Raw genomic sequence first — 19,581 nt, 5'->3', positions numbered from 1 at the left:
AATGGCACAGAGACTGAGAAGAGCTGCCTCTTGGAAGTTACATTCAAGACGGTCTTTATATGCATAATGTCAACTGTGCCGAGTAAGAAAAACAGTTATATTTCAGGCATACCCCGCTCGAAGGACACAACCATCCCCGTTTACATCCGCTCACTTCACGAGAACGGACACACAGCAGCACAGCGCCAGCTTGTCTTTCGTACATGCGTTAAGTGAATAAAGGTAGTGCTTCGCTTTTATATACATGCTCTGCACCCCATTGTGTACGCTAATGTGGGGTAGGCCTGTCTGTAGGAGGCATCACAACCATAATCCAAAAATATTAATGTACCTTGCCAGGGCGTACATTTGTAACAATTATATACAGTATTGGGGCTGGTACTGTGCATGACTTGCCCTGTGCTATGAGTTTATGAACGATATTGTTATAATTATCACCACTGTATGCTTTTGATTTGAATAAATAAATTTTCATTTTTTTAATCTCTTGTCCCTACAAGAACTGTCGTCTAAGATCAGTTGACAACGATTATTTAAAGTACATAAGAGTGAAATAATGTGAACGACCAATGATATAAAAGAAAATAACCTTTGCTTCCTTTGTACAAAATATTTTAAAATATGTTTAAATACATTAACAAATACAGTTAAGGATCTCGATTTTCTTTTACAGAAGTTATTCAAAGACCACACTGAAATTTCCGTTAAATATAATTACCTAACTGAGGAATGATGACTAACCCAACGCAAAAGTATTTTATAAAAAGGCACGAGAGCATAAGATTCTAGAAATGTTGATCTTCTTATGTGGCATATCTCAAGCAAGCAGTGTTTTGCCTTTATCGATTAATCCAATATAAAATTTGGTAAAATCGCATGATTAACTCCTTGGGTACCGAGGCAGAGTCATGCCAGACGCTATTTGGAAATAAAAACAATAGTATTGTTATGAACCTTTATTAGTTGGTTCAAATTTAATTATAAATCACACTAAAAAGATTAAAAAAGCTATTTACACTACAGTGCTGACACATTTAAAATGAAAAACTGATATAAATAAGCTCTATGGAAAAGCCTGGAACTCTCAAAAAAGAATTCTGGCTCATCATACAAAAAATATATATATGTTAATGTCAGCTCTATTCTAGAACCTACAACTTAAAAATTTAGAGACATCTTTATGTTAAACCTGCAGTGTTTACAGTGCATCTGGCCCTAAGTGCTTTGATAGTTCACAGTTATGGACAGGCACTGAGGAATGTTACATCGCTACATAACTATATTCAGTAACAGACAACAGAGAAAACCAAAAGCCTGCTCTGTCATTTACCAATCAGATCGAGAAAAATAAAATTAGCCGTGTGTACAGATTTCAGCATTGGTTTCCCTCTTCTGTCCGCACAGCTGGATTCGGTGACGGTCGCTGTCTGGTGTCCTCTGGAGTGATGGGAATTCTGACATCCCTCGAGTCTTTGTTAATCATGTCCAACACAGACGCCACATCAAGCTTTATGTGGGAGTCCTTAGCATGATCAGCTTTAGCTCTAACAGTCTGACATTCTGCAGGTGGTGAAGAAAATGGAGGAAGAGTTATACTACCAAGTTCCTTTCCCGCTAGGATGGGAGAAATTGGTTTGTGTTTTATTTGCAGGGTTTTTTGTGTTGGGTCTTTTAATGGCCCAACATCAGACGACTGTACATGAGAGGTATGTGTGCTAGAAGCACCTAGTATATTTTCTTCTTTTGCAATGTCTGGCTTGTTATTCTTCTCCAAATCTGGTTTTTCCAAGATATTACTTGGCTGTGCAGAATTCACTTCTGGATGGTACCTCTTGAGTCGGATGTGCCAAGCCAGGCTACACACAGCCGAAACAGTCTTGAACTGATGTACAACATTCCGCGGAATAAAATAGATGTCCTCATCATACAGCTGTATCCTGGCATAGCGGATACCTTCTCTGCGCAGTTGATTCAGTTTTGCATCATCAACCCACTGGACACACTAGGAAAAAGAAAAAAAAAAAACAGAATACATTCGATTGAGTAAAAAGGTCATGTCACATTGTGGACCTGTCTCGCTGGGCCAGATACTGATGTTATTTCACCCATTCGGACCCAAACACCAAAGGGGAAGAGGTGTTTCAGCTGGTTTGGCTTTACTTCACACTTCTCCCCCAGGAGAGACAAGCCTGAGACATGTGCTGGGCTCAAGTCTGCCTCATCAAGCTCCGTAGAGGTTAGGCATAAAAAGCAATTCAATAGATAAATAGATATTCCATAGACTGGTGTTTAAATGCCCCTAGACTGTACAAGAATTTTCTTCAAACATAACCCACAATGTGCAACATTAAAATAATGCAGATATAAATGCAAAAACTAATGGCAATTAGCACAAAACAACAAAAACATGTGTAATGCAATAGTTGGACTAATAACTTCCATACATCGGGTCAAAAGATGTTACAGTTTCTTATGCAGCACCACTGAGGAAGAATGCATTTTAAAGTACTTGTAAGATTTCTCTTTTGTTTTTTTGTTTCTTTTTTGTTTTCACAACCCCCCCCCCCAAAACTTACCTACAGAAGCTGCAGCTCTAGAGCTGACACAAACTGCACCCTCTGCAATCCCAATTTTGTATCACTGATTGGCTGCTTATTTTTTCAGTTGTTGAAAATGTATTGGGTGTAAAACAGAGTCTGCATATACGTTAAAAAACGATAAAGATGGATGTTCTACAACACCATTAGCTTGAGTGCTATAATTAATCAAGCTAGTGATGAGGCCTTACAGAAACTGTTTAAGGTGATTAACCAGTCAGCCCAAATTAACACATTGGACATCATGGAATACAACACAGAAGACATGTTAACTTTTAGCAACATGCAAAGCAGACATCCTCTGTCTTTGAAAGCAGGGTGCTAGACCTGGAAGCCCACACGCTGCTGGCCTATGTCTGTGTAGATTTACAGCACATGGCCCGGGTTCTGTTTACCTGAGACAGTGGAGGTTCATGCAAGTCGAGCTGCAGTCTCTGTACCACCTCTAAAAAATCTTCAGCATGAAAACATATAACGTCTTTGGTTATAAGGGGCTGTTCATTCCTATGATATGAATGAAGAGAAAGAAAACAAAGATCAATGACACAGAACAAAAAGACAGTTTATATCTGCAATCACAGTTTATACGCATAGTAATCAGAACTATACAGAAACACTGCAAATCAATATAAATGACATAATCAGAAATGTAAACAATAAAAAGCTAGCAATTCATCATTTGCACAAGAAATCCTTGCAATTTTAACCAGATCCAGAAATGCTTAAGCAGGGACAGATGAGGAGTGCTTTCCATCTATATGTTGCAGTCCGCATACGCAATTGGTATCGCCCGACGCCTGGGACATGCAGTTCCGGGTCACGGGCAGGTAGGGAAGCAGCAGGGCTAGGATTCAGGGACACCGCAGAGCGGATTTTCTCCAGTAAGTGGCAGGTCGCCACTGAAGCCTCCCCCCCACGCGGTGCTGTGGCTGTACTGGATATGTCGTCATTTCTTATCAGGCACGATGTCCAAGCCCTCACACAGCCCTGTTTGTTTCTGGCTGCGTGCACCAGAGCTTGGAGGAGGAAGAGGTCCGGGGAGCAGATCTTCTGCATTGTAGTGGATGTGAGGAGAAACTCATAGGGTGATGATTTTTTTTTGTACCAGGACAAATAGATTGTCATGAGGGACAATTAGATTGGGCTATCATTTTAGTCTCTTGGACAAGTATATTTTTTTAAATCCATACTTCTTAGCTTGCTCTACCTCATATAATGCCCTCACACTGGCAGTAACTTATTCTTAAATCCCAAGCCTATGTAAGCAGGTATATTGGATATATAATATGAGCATTGTTAAAGGAGTGACACTGAATACAGTACACATTTTAGTTGGACCTACAGAAATTTGGCGGGATTCGTTATACCCCAGACTCCCAATTGACATAAAATCTGCATAAATCTCATTTAATTCAGTTTACGTGAAGAAATTTAAAGGCAATCATCACTGCCAGAAAAAGCCTGCACTGTTTCAAACTGAACAAAGCAGATTAACCTATAACAAAGAAAGAGCTGTCGTCGGGAGCATTCCACTGGTTGCCAAGGTAACTGCAGTGCTTTTAGCACTTTGTGCAAGAATTCTTCTTTACCCAAACACAGTTAATACAGACAGGGCACATTTACACCAATGATTCCAGTTTTTGCAAACTGTATTAAATATATCCAAAGAAAAAAGAATAAGTGAAAACAAGATGCAAGAAGTAACACTTACCAATCTCCGCAATGCACCGCCTTTAACACCCCCACCGCTGCTGTGGTCTGCCTCTCAAAACCTTGGCCTATGTGATCTGCATGTGCTCTCGTTCGGTCTTCAAACAGCATTTCCCGAGGCTCGCTAGCTCGAGGTAGGTACTGTAGGTTTTTTATTTCATTGGTAGTTCTAGGAGGATACAATAAGATCACGGAATGATATATTTATACTGTGTGTTGTCCAAGATGCATGCCTCTACAAACCTGTGATTTATTCCCTAGAGCATGTGAACGATGAGAAGCACCGCACAGAGCAGGGGGAAAGCCATTCTACTGCACTGATGAAGCTCACATGTATACCCCATAGAGGCATGAGCTGAATTACAATATTTAGATACCCCTTAATTACCAGCCTGCATAGATGGAGACATTTGTCCCTGAACTGTATTGTGCCAATGGCATAAAAATATTGGGTACATTCTATCTACTTAAAATAACCTGAGTTATACATCTGCTAGTAGAACATAGAATAAGTTTCATTTACAATGCACATTTCATTCATTAGTAACTGGTGTGCTTTAAAGATTTTTTTTCTCCCTGACCTATCTTTGTAGACAGACACTAGTAGCGTACATACCTTTTTCTTTTAAACGGTGACTTTGGCATGTCGGCCACAGGAATCATCTGCTCTCCTGGGCGCACCCACATAATGGGACCATCATCACTATCTTTCCGACTCTTCAGCTGCAGGCTTGATTGCGTCCCCCAGGGCAGAGTACACTACAATTTCAATTTAAAAATGAGTTTGTTGCTTAGTATTTCCACGCAAAAACGTTCAATGCTCTTACAAAAAGCAAGTTATCATAGCAGTCCACTAAGCAAGAGAAACAAAACCTTTTTTTTTAGTTTTGTATTTGCAGCCATGCTTTTTGCATTAATAATAATAATAATGCAAGTGTATATATATATATATATATATAATGGACACACAGATGGTAGAAGTTATTTTAAATGTTTAAGTGTTGCATGAGACTGCTGAAAAACCATAACTCATTTAGTCCTGGAACGGTAAATGTGCGGCAGTGACAAAAGACGCACAGGAACATTTGGTTCTGTGCAGGACTTCCGCGGATGTTTCACACACACACACACTAGCTTGCGCTTCTGTCCGATTCCACCCTTGCTTAATCAACCACCCGACAAATGTTCCAACCACACACAAGTACCACATTAAAATAGTTTTGTTTTAACCCCTTAAGAACAATAGGCTGTCCCTAAACCCATTGAAAACAATACATTTTGAGCCCATACATGTACGGGCTTTGTCATTAAGGGGTTAAGGACAATGGGCGGTCCCTAAACCCATTGAAAACAATGCACTTTGAGCCCCTACATGTACAGGCTTTGTCGTTAAGGGGTTAAAAACAGTTCTAGTTTTTAAATGTTTTTAGACTGCAGGATATATGTTGTTATGCATATATATGCTCTAGTTATTGTATTCTAGTCAAACCTACTAGGCTTCTTTGTCATACTGACTTAGACGGACAATATCCAGTGAAGTCCTTCCCACCATAGACTTTGATTAGTCGATCAGGACTTCACTAGCCACAAAAGAAGCAGATCAGTGTGGTGTTTGAGTAAGGAAAGTCATCCAAATAGCGTTGTGTCTTACCTTTAAAAAGGGTGACTCTTCCAGCATGTCCAGGAATTCTGGAAAATAGTCGCCAACTTCCTCATCCACTGCTCCAACCAGGCTAATCTGCCTCATCGCCCCTGCTCTGTACGTGCCATGGGAGTATGTTCTCTTTACCTAAGTAGTCAAAGAAGAATGTTTTAAAGCAATCCAGTCGGAAATACATCTTGAAATAAAGCATAGGCGACTTAAGCAAATAGTCTACATGCAAAGAGGCATTTTACTGAAGCACAATCATTACGGCAGGGCTTGACAAATTTGTTGTGAATCTAGGCGCGAGGTAAAAAAGTTAGGAGCCAGGATTTTTTTAAACTAACAGTTGGTCAGGAGTGATCTGATCATCAGCCCACTTACTAAACTCACAGCATTTGACCTGGAAGCGCCTCTGGCAGCTGGGACTCAATTGCTGGTCTATAGACCAGCCATTGCATGGGGAGTCTCTGATGACTGCTGTAGGCTTCCATGCCTACAGGAATCAAAGGGCTTGTGGGGGCTCGTTTTTTGCTGTTGCTGGTCTGCTTCCAGGCAGACCACCAGCAGCAGAGCCCCGTACAAAACGGGAATTAACCCCTAAATGCCGCTATCGCGGCATTGAAGGGGTTAACGCTGCACTGTCGCTCTCATGGAGCGATCAGGCAGCTGGGGGGTGTTGGGTCAGTCAACACACAACACCCTTCCCTGAAGCTGCCTGTGGCAGCTGAAAACACGATTGCTGGTTTTCCAGCAACCGCGTTTTCAGCCTACAGGATCACTCCGTGGGAGGGATCTCAGACTCGGGGGCGGGCTCGGAGTGGCTGTGGTGACTCAGCCTCTTACATCCACAATTTTTTCTGGATGTAAGAGGCTGACAAAACCTAGGCGCCAGGACAAAATTCTCTGTCGCCATGGCGACCTGGCATTTGTCGAGCCCTGCATTACGGGGTTTGACCCCTATTCTTAATTACTGTTTTTACAGAAGTATTACCAGGTGATGTCACCTACATGCGATAAAATGTTGAACTCCATTCATTTGTTTTCAGAATCCACCACTGCCAACAGCCACAAGACCAATGGCCGTGGACTGCAGGGCAAGAGATGCATTACCGGAGTATAGTCAAAGCACCATATGCAGGGCTTGACAAACCCCAGGTCGCCATGGCCACAACAAATCCCTTTCTGACACCTTGGTTTTTGCTAGACATGCTCAGAGGAATAGGGATAAAGAGAGATGTCCCGACTACCAGACTATGTCCCTGATTTCAAGGAAGAGGCAGGGTTCAGCAGGGTCACCAAATCTCAGAGGCTTTATACTGGCTACCTTAGTGTGCAGCTTCAGACTGCTTCCTTTTGTTTATGTACTATCGTATTTGTCAACTTTATTTAACCCTTTCAGTAGCAACAGTTTTCAGAACCTTATGACCAGATTTCTTTTTGTCATTATTACCATGTTTGGTAAACCATGATTCCCAATTTCCATGACATCCATGCGTTACATCACACACCATATGGTTTTTTTATTTTTTAACTACTACTGTCTAAAGGGGTTTGGGAGGGGTTTATCTTAGCTTTCACTATTTTTTGTTATTAGTTACTTTTATTTTTTTTGTTTCACCCTCTCCTCCTCCTGGGAGTCTGTGCTGATCACACTTATCAGCACAGACGGCCCTACATTGCTGATTGTGGTGTGCACGTTCACCCAGCAGGGCTCTCCTGTCCCCGAATAAACTTCAGTGGGTGTCGCGTGATCAGGCATTCCTTTTAAGACTGTGGTAGATCCAAGTCAAAAACTGTAAACCCCTGGCCATGAGTCAGAAATTCTCTATTTAACCCATTCCTGACAATGGCTGTTTTAACATTTCTGTGAGGTTTGTGTTTAGGTGTAAATTTTCTTCTCTCTCAGTGTATTTATTTACACTGTGTACACACACACAGACACACACACACACACATTACTCTATGCATTTCCAGCTTCTAGCAGATGGCACTGCCAAAAAAAGACACCCCAATATGTCTTCAGCAACATCTCCAGAGTACAGATATGGGGGCTAAAAGGCCAAATTTGGAAGATGCACATTTTTCAACTTGGAATTTTAACATCCTGTGCCTAGTTCCTATTTGGGACATCTTTAAAGTTAACAAAACCAGTTTACGCCATAAAAGCTTTACAAACTAGACATCCCAGTGTATTACAAGTGCTGTTGCTTTTACTCTCTCCATGCCAGGATTTTTGGGACGATACAGCTCCAATTTTAGAACTAATTTTTTTTTTTTTTTTACATTTTCTTAAAACTGAATGTTCCCCTTATGATGTCATAGTGACATCACAGGGCTTTTTATTTTTCAATTTTATTTTTGAATAAATGAATGATTTTCCATGATGCGCCTAGCACATCAAGTGTCGTCAATTAGTTAAATGCCTCACTGTACAGTCAAAGTAAAGCCCACAAGCACACCAACTACACACCCTGTGATAACTCATTTGCTGACCATTCCAAATGTTAAGTATGAAAAGTATACAAAAATTGTGTTCTGCTTCATTTTATATTACCTGACATTTGCAACAATGCACGGTATGTACTTACAACCAAACTTTTTTTTTTTTTTTTTTTAGCCTAAAGGGCTAACCAAAGTTTATCTCCTGTAAAATTGGCTCAAGAATGTAAGCGCAAAATGCCAGTAACATTGCATCTAAGGCGTGACACTGGTCACCAATTATACTCAATAGTGTATTTTACTTAGAAGGGTAGAGCGTTTTGCCGTTAATTTAGCGTAAAAAATCTGTTAAAGCCTTTACCGAGCTCTTCCGTTTGAAAACAATGTGATGTCTTATTATAGACATATGTATGTAAAACGGTCTCACATGGTTTAAACTCCCAAAGTTGAAGTCAACACTCAAAAGCTCTAATTCCAGCAATGGTGTTTATTCACTACAGGAGGAGTTGGCAGGAAATTTTGGTTGCAACTCAGACTCTAAAAACCATTAAGAGTGGCTGCTTTCCTAAGCACTCTAGTGAGAGATTGCCTACACTTAACGTACATTTTATGCACCCCAAATAATTGTGCTTATTTCTTGGAAACATAAAAAGCACTCACCTGAGCATGGAAATTTGAAATGGTTGTTGTCTCAATGTCTTTCTTGCCCAAGATTTCCATTTTGACTGGGGAGTTCGGGAAATTAAAGGAAAAATAGTCTAAGAAATCTGGTAAGTATGTAGCTGCCCCATGTACAATCCCCATGACATAATAAGCTGCACAGTTTTCATTCTCACTAAAAACCAGGTTTACAAATTCCTCGGCAAACCTTTCCATCTCCACAGGAGACAGTTGAGAGAGCTCACTGCTGTACGCGTGGATTAAAGAAGCCCCACCATTAGGCTGGTGTTCAATGTGAATGAAGTGCTTAAATTCCAATGAGTCCAAACGTTTAAGCTTGTGCTGAACACGTGGCTCCTTCAACGAGACAAAAGGAAATTCATTCTCCGCCGCACTCTTCTTTTTCTCCACCTTTCCGTGCATGTCCTTATAATGGTCCTCATGTTCTACTTTGGCTTCCTGGTTTTGAAGTTTCCTTATATCAGAAACCAGTCCTGAACAGATGGTCTGAATAGATTTGCTATACATTTTGGGATGTTTTCGTTTCTCCCCATCTTTGTGTTTCTTTTTCTTTTTCTTCTTAACTTTTTTAATTTGTAGCTCTTCTGCGTTTGGTTTAGGCTTCTCATTCGACCCTAGTAAATCAACAGAATACATACATTTTAGTTTTCCCAAACAAGTATTATAATAAAAACACCAATTACCTTCTCTTTTCTCACATCTTTAAAAACCCTGTTCGAGCCCACCAAGTCTGAGCCCATCATCCCCAATTTGTTTTATTTGATAATTCAATAAAATGAGTAAATCTTGTATTCCATAATCAAATGTAATCAATTACATTTGAGGTAATTTGTATCTGTTATCTTAAATCTTTATGCAGTTTTAAATACCCTCAACATTTGCTTAACATTTTTCAAAACTGTTGTGACACTATACATTTCATTCACAGAGAAACCCTTTAGAACACATGTGCTGTATATGTCTGTATCAGTATCATCTTGCCAGTGCCTTTGAAGCAGGACATCAGCTGAAACGCCTTATGTAATAAATGCCAAGTGAGCTTACCAAAGCAATTCAAGAACAATTCTCACCGCACACTGGAGAGCTTTTCCAGATCATTTCAGCCCAAAGCAAGACTAGGCAGACCTAAAGTGACCACCCCACCAGAAGACCAGTATATGAAGCCAACATCATTACAGAATAGAACAGCACCTGCACCGACAACGGAAGCCCGGCTACTCCAGTACACAAAAGAACAGTCAAAAGATGGCTGGCAAAGAATAGAAACATCACTGGAGCTCACTGACAATAAGCATCACATGGCAGGAGATGTGTTTGTACACATTCACAAATGTGTCCTATCACATGCATTTTAATATAGCAACCAGCGATGCAGCACTACTTTATGTGTCTAGATAAAGAACGTAAAAAAAAAAAAAAAAAAAAAAAAAAAAAATCAGATCCTGTTTTTGGCTAGCCCTAGCTAAGCTTCAAGCCAGTCAATGACTCTTCCAGCAAGAGCTTCCCCCCTCAATCCTAGGTGCTGCAGTGCCAATTCATTCAACCCATTATGTACCCGGTATAGCACTGCTACCATAAGTGCAGCTTTTTGAGATGTACCAGGTACATCAGTAGCCAGAAAGGCGTTAAAAGAAAATTCATGTTAGCTTGGTGCCATGTAACTATCCTATTGCAAAAAATTCCAGACTAATGCCATGCAAATAGTAGCTTAAAAGGGTTAATGAGAGAAGTACAGATCAGGAAACCAACTAAACACCATCTGTTCCATCAATATACCTCAGGGAACATGCTTAACATACAGCACAAAAGCCAAGGTGTGTTTAAGATCAAAGTGCCCTGCTCTTATGGTATAGAAGGATTTCATTACATCGCATGCATAATCTTTGTACTCTGTTAGCGCTTTGTGCAGGGAACATTTGGGACGCACAAAAGGATTTAATGATACAGAGGTGCGCCTTTGCTGCCAACAAAAGAGATGTGTGAATATGAGTACTACGAGAGGCATGGGCCACAGATTGGAGCAATGATATTTCGTATCCACACAGTCTATGCAGCGGCACATTTCTGCATCCCAGCAAATACTAGAAGGGTGTTTTCTTCCAGCAAGAATATGTTAAATAAACTGGCCCTCCCCTGTAGACTTCACTTCTAGTGCTAAGCGATCCACGTGATGCGGTTCCACCAACATCAGACCCACTATTACGTAAATGAGGCAAAAAAAAACAAAAAAACAATGGAATATTCTTCCAAATAGCACCGATTTCTGCTGTTATCAAAGCCACAACAAATACACGAGCTCCATGGAACGAAAAGCAGATTTACCACGCACCTTTCTGTGGTAGCTTCATCTCGCCATTTTCCTTCTTTATTTCATTCATTAATTTATGCTTCTTTTTTTCCTTCAGTTTCTCTTTGTCTTTAACCTTGAGTTTCTCTTTCATTTCACCTAAACAAAAATGTAAACAAAAAGTCAGCATCTGGAAAGCAGAAACAGGTTTAACAGGATATATATATATACACTCGATAAACATGATAATTTAAAGGGACACTCTGTTGACATTTTGTCCCCTCGCAAACGCATAGAGGGATTTATCCCCACGGACTGGCCGTCTTCCCCATCCTTCGCCCTCTTGGCTTCCAGGAAATGCAAGCGGCCAAATATACTTCCTCCACACACCTGCCAGCTACAGCACACGATCCTGCAACACCATCACAAAGCACTCCCATTTAAACCAGTGCAAATACTTTAACCCCTTCATGACCAGGGGTGGTTTTTTTTGTTTTTTTTACCATGTTTGCACTATAAAAACACACACACACATATATATATATATATATATATATATATATATATATATATATATATATATATATATATATATATATATATATATATATATATATATATATATAACCAGTGCAAACGGGGGGGGGGGGGACGACTCCAAAAGTGCATTTAGGCATTTTCATTTATTTTGGCACTTACAGGGCTAAATACGAATGACGCGCATTGCTGCTTCTAAACGAGATTTATTTTTTTAAATGCAGTATCCTGGGAGTTGCGCCCCAATAGCGGCACGAAAAAGGAAAAAATGCTCAACAAATGCATATATTTTTGAAAGATGACATCCCAAAGTATTTTACTTGGGGCATTTTAATACTTTTTATTTAACTATTTTAGCGTCAGTTTGTCCTAAACATTGCGGTAAAATTTCATTTTTTTTTTTTCATTTTAACAAACCCATTTTATCCGAACACAGTATTTTACTGCATTTATTCCCCTGGGTACGTGAAATTACTGAAACTTGTGATTTGGATTTAGACCCCCCCCAAGTACAGGAATACCCCATATACGTGGGTAGGGCATGTCTCTTTAGCATTCTGGGTTCAAAATTGGAACATGCGCATTACAGTTTTCAAACATGGAGTTTTGACAGATCAGTTTGCTGGGTCCAGGTTTCATTTGATACACAGTAGACGTCCCATATTTAATTTTAACCCCTAAAACTATATATATTATTTCCAAAAAGCTCATGGAATCTAGTTATATTGGCCTGTCCCATGCCGCCGATTCCGCACGTATAAATATATACACACTTATTAAGACCTTTTACACATAGATTCTTCAGTCTGCAACACCACAATGGGACATATACAAAGATAAAGGTAGCACACATACAAGCTAAACTAGACAACACTAATATAGCTTGTAAGCTGACAGTATAACCATCTAATTTAAAAAGCAGGAAGTGCCAAGAGAATGTACATAACCACAACATTTCAGATCAGATAAGTTCCTTTAGTTAAATTATAACCTGACAACACTGCTGCTCACATCCATTACAAAACAAAGTTACTGTTCAAAAATATCACTTATACTCATCGGCCCATCTGCCACATAACAGGGGGTCCGAGCGCCCTATTGAGCAAGCAGCTTCCTTGTAACGTGACTAGTCAATGGACCGGTTAATAGGGACATCACCGATCTCCTCAATTGGCCCATTAACACTATGGAGGGCCACGCTTCCTTTAACCCATTCGTAACAGGACTGTTTTAGTAACAATGGTTGTTTTAACATTTCTGAAGTGCTCGTGTTTAGCTGTCATTTTCTTCTCATTTACTGTAACTCACACAAATAGTTTTGCTTTTTTCTTTAGATATTTCAATCTAATTTACAAAATCTAATGAACAAAAACTGCTAAATAGATTCTAATATTTGTCTGTTTTGAAATACCCCAAGTTTTTATGTTTATTTGCAAGTTACGTGTATTGCTATTTAAAAAAAAAAAATAGCAATAGTGACATTGTAACACTGATATCCATCACGTACCCCTCACTCACGCTCCACATGTACATATTCTGACACTTTTCATACAGCTGTTTTAGTACCAATCTTTGCCAAAGTTGATGCTGGTAATTTTCTCACAGATTGCAATCAAGGGATACAATTACTAAGAATTTAAAGTGATAAAACCCATGCATTGATCTGTTGGGTTGTTTGGGGGGTGAAAGTCCACATTTGGGACATGTGCACATTTCTCAACTTCAAATTTTAACATCTGGCCCCCATGTTCTATCTGGGACATCTGTGATGTCAGCCAATTAAACTTACCCCAATCACACCAAAAAAAAGCTAGATACCCCTGGGTATCTTATTTTAACACTTTCATACATTAATTATACCACCAGCCTCAATCAAAACTTGTGGTAGTAATTAAATAAGGCATTTACCTTGGTGAGTCTGGTCCCCCATCAGCATCCTCCCCTACTTCTGCCTCACACTGCCGACAGTGGTTAAACACATACCCTTCTTGCCAGTGCACATACACATGGTATATTCACCAACATTCAGCTCCAACAATGGCTTGAGCAAGACAGCTACCATTGATTTAAAAGAGAGCTTTCCTGCCATTTATTGGCTGCGTTATGGGCCACTGGACTTCAGCTACTCTAAACAGGAACTGATTATGGGGTCTATTTATTAAGGGTACAGTTGACGATTCAAGTTGCTTATTTCACTAATCATAACAAACATAAAGGATACTCCGAGTGGATCACTTGACCCTTTAGGTCTTTCCCAAGCTATCACTGCAACCACAAAAGTCACATTGTACAGTGGCTGGAGAACTTGATGTCTAATCATTACTAACGATCTGACTGTTTGTAACCAAGTTTAAATGTGTGATTCTGAACTCCACACAGATGTTCTATGGATTCGCCTATGGATTTTTATTTTTCCGTAAAACTTTTAAACAATATACACAGAAGGAAAAAAACCAAAAAAAAACCATATCTTACTAAAGAACTTAATGTGGCGGTTTCCACAGCACTGCGAAGCGTTTGTTACTTATTACTATTTGAATAGTGTATAGTTAATGGATTTCCATGTACTGAATAGAGGTCTTAGTGATGCCCTGATGTTTATCCACAACTCTACTGCTGCCAGCAGGCACCTATCCATCACTAGACATAAATGGTGCCAGCTTCCTGCAGAAACAAAGTGTACTCCATTATCTTTCCGAGCTCAATGTCTCGAGCTCAGCAAGCGCTCATTTAATCACAAGCTCCAAGAATACAAAATGAACAAACCTGAACGCAGGAAATACCTTCACAGTACATCAGACGTGCACAATGCAATAGGCGAGCAGACCTTCCGTAACCTTTTCTGTGGCACAGTTTATGTTAGCGTCAGAAGGCATCTAGCTCGAAAAATGTAGCTGTACAGTGCACTATATAAATTGATAGATATTGTGCCGGTCAAATGAGAAGCTAAAATTATTAATTGGGATGCCAGGGTGGACATGGTACACAGGTATGAACTGTGAATTATCTAGTGCTGCCACACAGGTACTAAAATAAAAAAAAATGTTACGCGTATACAGCATTACATGACAAGGGCTTGCTGTTAACATATAGTGCATAACGCTTTCCTGGGACTGAACTACTAATGCATCAGCTAAAAAATTGGTCACCCCCCCCCCCATAACAGACTGAAGATAGAATAATCTTATTAAATGTTATAAAGACTTTAACAGAAGCAATTTTCCATGATGGAAACACCCTGCTAAAGAAATCCCTTTGAGGGCAGGTGCACAAGAAAATGGACCCCACGTTTACCGATCTCAAAGTAGGTTTAAATTCACTCATCTTTCTTACCACTTTCCTGTAATGCACACGCATAATCCATGCAGGACACTAGATGGTTCGCATTGGCATGGAAATCTCAAAATTGTAGAAGTGCTTCTTAAAGGACCACTTCATCTATCATGAGCATTTTAACACATACGATGGCTCTGTGGCCCCTTCACATTTTTTGTCGTGTCCACCTTGCAAATGTTAAACGTCCCCCCCATATGCCTGCTTCAGCTGGACATATCTCCTTGCACATGATATACTTACCTCCTTACCTTCAAGCAGCCAATACATGGAAAGAATGACAAGAGTACAGAGAGGGGGCAGCCACAGTTTCTACCTTAGACAAGTACTTTATTATATGTATGTTTAGTGTTTGAAGAATTGAGGGCTCTTAGGGACACTTTAAATAAAAAATCCAATGATAATCCTTTTCTCCCTTAGCATAAGATAGTACTATATACAGTGATGTAGTTTAGCATCGACTTTTTTTTTTCCAATTTTATTTCAATAAGCTATCAAGAAGCCATTGTTCTCGCATGACATTTTAGGTGACTTTCCATGCTCAAACACCACATTGAGCTGACTTTGTGGCAAATCTAACAGGGTCCCTTCCTCAATAGACTATCATTACTCAGTCTGTCTGGGTGATTAAGACTGAAGCATTCTACCGCAAGCACTACGATAAGGAGTGAGGGTGTTTGCGTAGTGGATTGAACACAGGTAACAGAGCTAGAACACAAACAAATAGCTAATATGCAGATGGCCGAAAATATTATGTAAACACTAGAACGGTTTACAAAAAAAGTCACAATGTTTGAGAGCATATTGTAAATCTGATCCTTGTAATAAAGACATGTAATAAGCGTACCCCTTTAATGTATGGAAGAAATATGTTGTTATAACTTTACAGGGCTCTTTGAACTGTGACGCCACTGTGACTACTAGGAAATTTGCCACAAAAGACTAGTTTTTTTTCAGGACACATTTAATTCAGTGCAGATGAGCACACGTAAAACGTCACTGGGGAGTACACGGCATGTGTTTATTAAGTGGTCCGAAAATTAGGAGCGAAATGGGGTACAAATACATCTTTTTTTATTCCTTGTCTTGTTTTTGAACATACTGCACCGCTTTATGGGCTACTATAAAATTCACTAAATGTATAGCGCCAGAGTCAGTACGAATACTGTACTGTAGTGACAGATTTGGAGGGTGTGCACAGTGTTAACAGTGTGTATTTATACACCTATCTATAGTGTTAGCCTGTGTGTGTTGTTGGATAGTGTGCACATGTGCATAAGAGTGTGGTGTTTTGTATGGTATAGTTTGACATTAGCGTTATGTGTATGTCAGCATTTAGCATTAGTGTGTATTAGTGTATGGTGTTAGCATGTGTGTACATGAGTGTTACTGTAAGGTGTTCATAAGAGCATAAGAGGTTAGCCGTGTATTACTGTATGGTGTTAGTGTGTAAATGTATGTTAGTGCATGGCAACAAACCTAACTTTTTTATGGCCAAAGCAGCCTTCACCACGGTAAGTTTATGGGCCAAGGACCATTATAATGGGACTATGAGTTTGTATTGTGTGATGTCAGAAGAACACACAAAGAGCCATCATCAGCATTATCCACTGGATAAAGAAAAAAACTGACAAGGTGGTGTCATGTGTTTGAGAGCGTCACATCAAGTTTTAATCCTTACTTTAACATAAAAATATTGAAATAAAATATTACTATATGGAAAAAAATATTAAGTATGAAAAATCAAGCAACTATTGAAAGAAGGCAAAATGTTTTAATTTTTCCTTTCATTATATATGAATTGAAGAATTTCCAAGCAGAACGAGAAGAAACTCAGATTACGTATCTTGCAGACAAGCTTCTCATCGACGTCCACATGAATTGTTTGAAGGCTAGCCGTTATCTTTTATTTATATAGCGCCAACAAGTTCCACAGCTCTTACAATACAAGGGGTATGACGAAACAGGAACCGACAGACAACCCGATACGTTACATAGAGAGGGAGCCTCTCAGCTACTCACAAAACCCAAAGCAACCTCACCCTTATGTCACTGGCACAGATCTGACTGAAAAGAGAAACTTATAGTTAGGAAGCATGTCGTTTGCTTTCTCTCTTGTATTTCATTACCACACCGTCTGGGTTTTCACTTGTTACCCAGGCTGATCACGCCAATAGTGCATTTCATCTGGCAAAACCTGGTGGGTGATGTATGGAAGCAGGACTGGACAGCAGAAATGAACCATTTGGCCCTTCTAGTTGGCACATTTTTTTCCTGATGTAACTACATGGGCCACGCTCAAATACCTGAGGCAAGCAGCCATCTGGTAGGGGAGCAGGTCCATCTAAAAAGAAAGACATCTCTCACAGTCCAATAGGAAATGCATCCATGCCCAAGGCAAGGAGACGAGGGCCACACGCTTTGCTCGGTGCTACAGATACTTGTACGTTCTTTTAATGGAACCAGCGAGCCCCGCTTTAGGAGGTGCTATGGTTATATAGACAAGGTACTAGGAAGTGACAGTGTTCTAATCTTACAACAACCTTACAAACCAATGGCGGGGAGCATTGTGGCAAACTTAGGAGTATGTGAAAAGCCCCCATTATAAAGTTCTAGCAGCAGCTCGTGTCCCCGAAGCCCGTGATCGCACAGAACGTGCGGGAAACAGCAGCAGCAGCCGTGCGAGCTGCAAACTGAGCGCCAATCCCAAGAGCAAGCTTTCCAAATACCTGAACAAACACCGCGGAGATAACAGTAAACATTCCCATCCCGGCTTCCACATGGCACAGAGCCGTCAAAAACGGATAGCGTTCTCTGTTCATGCACATAGTGAATGCGGGGACAAGAAGACCTAACGGCCCTGACACGAGGTAACTCGGCTCCGAGTGTAAACAACACACAGGCCCCAGAAGAGACTATCATGACACCGGGATGGCAACTAAACTCCCCGTCACATGCTGTTCAGGTGACACAGGGGTGATGCCCCGCTAGGAGTGCGAGAGCAGGGGATGGGCACGGTGAGGACACGCAAAGGGCAGCGAGCACGGAGCAGTGTTTACATGACACATGGCGGGGGCACATACTCACTCTTCACGGCAGCAACTGGGGTGGCAAGGCGGGGGATTCCCACAGATTTCGTCTTCACCTCTCCGTTCTCGTCCCCGCCTTCCTCCCGCCGCCTCTTCTTTTCCTTGTCTCGGGGCTTCTTCAGCTTGTCAGTGGGTGTCACGGGGTGTGAGGGGCCGGGTGGGGCGAGGCACGGACTGCCACTGACGCTGGCCACGGCCGGGAAACTCCATGTTGAGGAGCTGCCATAGCTCGATAGCCCGCTGTTACTCCCGCCCCCTCCTCCCCCCTCGCCATTCACACGCTTCGGCTTCAAACCCTTCTCGTCTGTACGGATCTTCTTGGCGGGATGAAGAACCCGGGTACTTGTGGCGGAAGAGGTGGAAGGTGGCGGCTGGATTCTAACCTCTGCGCCGCCCTTTACAGGGATCACTTCTCTCGGCTTGGCAAGCGGCTCCTGTTTGTCAGCTGGCGCAGCACGAACACTGCTCCACAGCTCCGCCATTTTGGGCTCCTGTGATGCCCAGACTCCGCCGCCGAGCTGCCAGGGAGGAGTAGGCGGGGCCACTAGAGTCAGTCCAATTACCTACCAGAGAGAGGGCGAAAGCTGTAACGTTGCAACCAATCGTGTGACTGGGCTGTATTTGCAGTGACGTAAACGGTGAAGTCAGAGAGACGCATGGGAGCAAGGGGCCATTTTGTTAGTGTCGCCGCGGAGAGCGGTTGATGGGGGTGGCGGCGTTTGTACTGTCTGTAGAGCGCTGGATGGTGAAGGGGTGTGTATAAAGCAGAGGGGTGTGTCCGCTTCGCTTTATTCTAGCTGGACCGATTTGGAACCTTGGAAGTAAGTACTGGCCGAAACCCGTTGCCGGGGATTCACGGTGATGATGTGATGTGTTTGTAAGTGATAGTAACTGCCGGTCAATAAACCCGAGGCGACTGGGTAGGGTACTAAGGAAATGTGTTTTTTTTTATTTATTTTTTTTTAAATACGGCATCTTATTGAAGGAAAGGTGCGTGCGCGGGACGTGGTTTCCCGTTTGATAAGGTAAAACCGCTCGTATGCGCCGCTGCTGCTGCATGTGTATATATGTATCAAATTGTATTATTTTAAATCCGTTAACCCGGCATTTGCCAGAGAGGAGAGAGCACTGAGCTTTAACAGAGTCCGATAGGCGCAGTACGATGTCCGCTGTGAACTCGATACTTTGTGCATAATGCCAACGCTTTATACACTGTCGCTGCTGGAAAGTTTATGACCGTGACGTCGCACCCTCCGTGTCGCC

General features: G+C 41.2%; 1 protein-coding gene across 1 annotated transcript; it reads right to left on the bottom strand.

The window, feature by feature from the left end:
• Positions 1–613: 613 nt before the first annotated feature.
• RSBN1L (round spermatid basic protein 1 like) lies at positions 614–18,806 on the bottom strand. Its single transcript, XM_053465472.1, has 8 exons — positions 18,317–18,806; positions 11,402–11,518; positions 9,052–9,686; positions 5,959–6,096; positions 4,924–5,066; positions 4,309–4,476; positions 2,993–3,101; positions 614–2,002 (listed from the first exon to the last, which is right to left on the bottom strand). The coding sequence occupies exons 1-8, from the start codon at positions 18,798–18,800 to the stop codon at positions 1,373–1,375; spliced, it is 2,424 nt and encodes an 807-aa protein (XP_053321447.1). The 5' UTR covers positions 18,801–18,806; the 3' UTR covers positions 614–1,372.
• Positions 18,807–19,581: the final 775 nt, after the last annotated feature.

The sequence above is a fragment of the Spea bombifrons genome, chromosome 4 (assembly GCF_027358695.1).
Source record: "Spea bombifrons isolate aSpeBom1 chromosome 4, aSpeBom1.2.pri, whole genome shotgun sequence".
NCBI lineage: Eukaryota > Metazoa > Chordata > Amphibia > Anura > Pelobatidae > Spea > Spea bombifrons.
This window is presented reverse-complemented; position numbering and strand designations above follow the sequence as displayed.

Excerpts from the sequence above, each read along its gene's own strand:
- RSBN1L (XM_053465472.1), bottom strand. The coding sequence starts at position 18,800 with ATGGCGGAGCTGTGGAGCAGTGTTCGTGCTGCGCCAGCTGACAAACAG. Across the intron at positions 3,102-4,308 it reads GCGGTGCATTGCGGAGATTG|GAATGAACAGCCCCTTATAA; the intron begins GTAAGTGTTACT and ends TTCATATCATAG. Across the intron at positions 2,003-2,992 it reads ATGAACCTCCACTGTCTCAG|TGTGTCCAGTGGGTTGATGA; the intron begins GTAAACAGAACC and ends TCTTTTTCCTAG.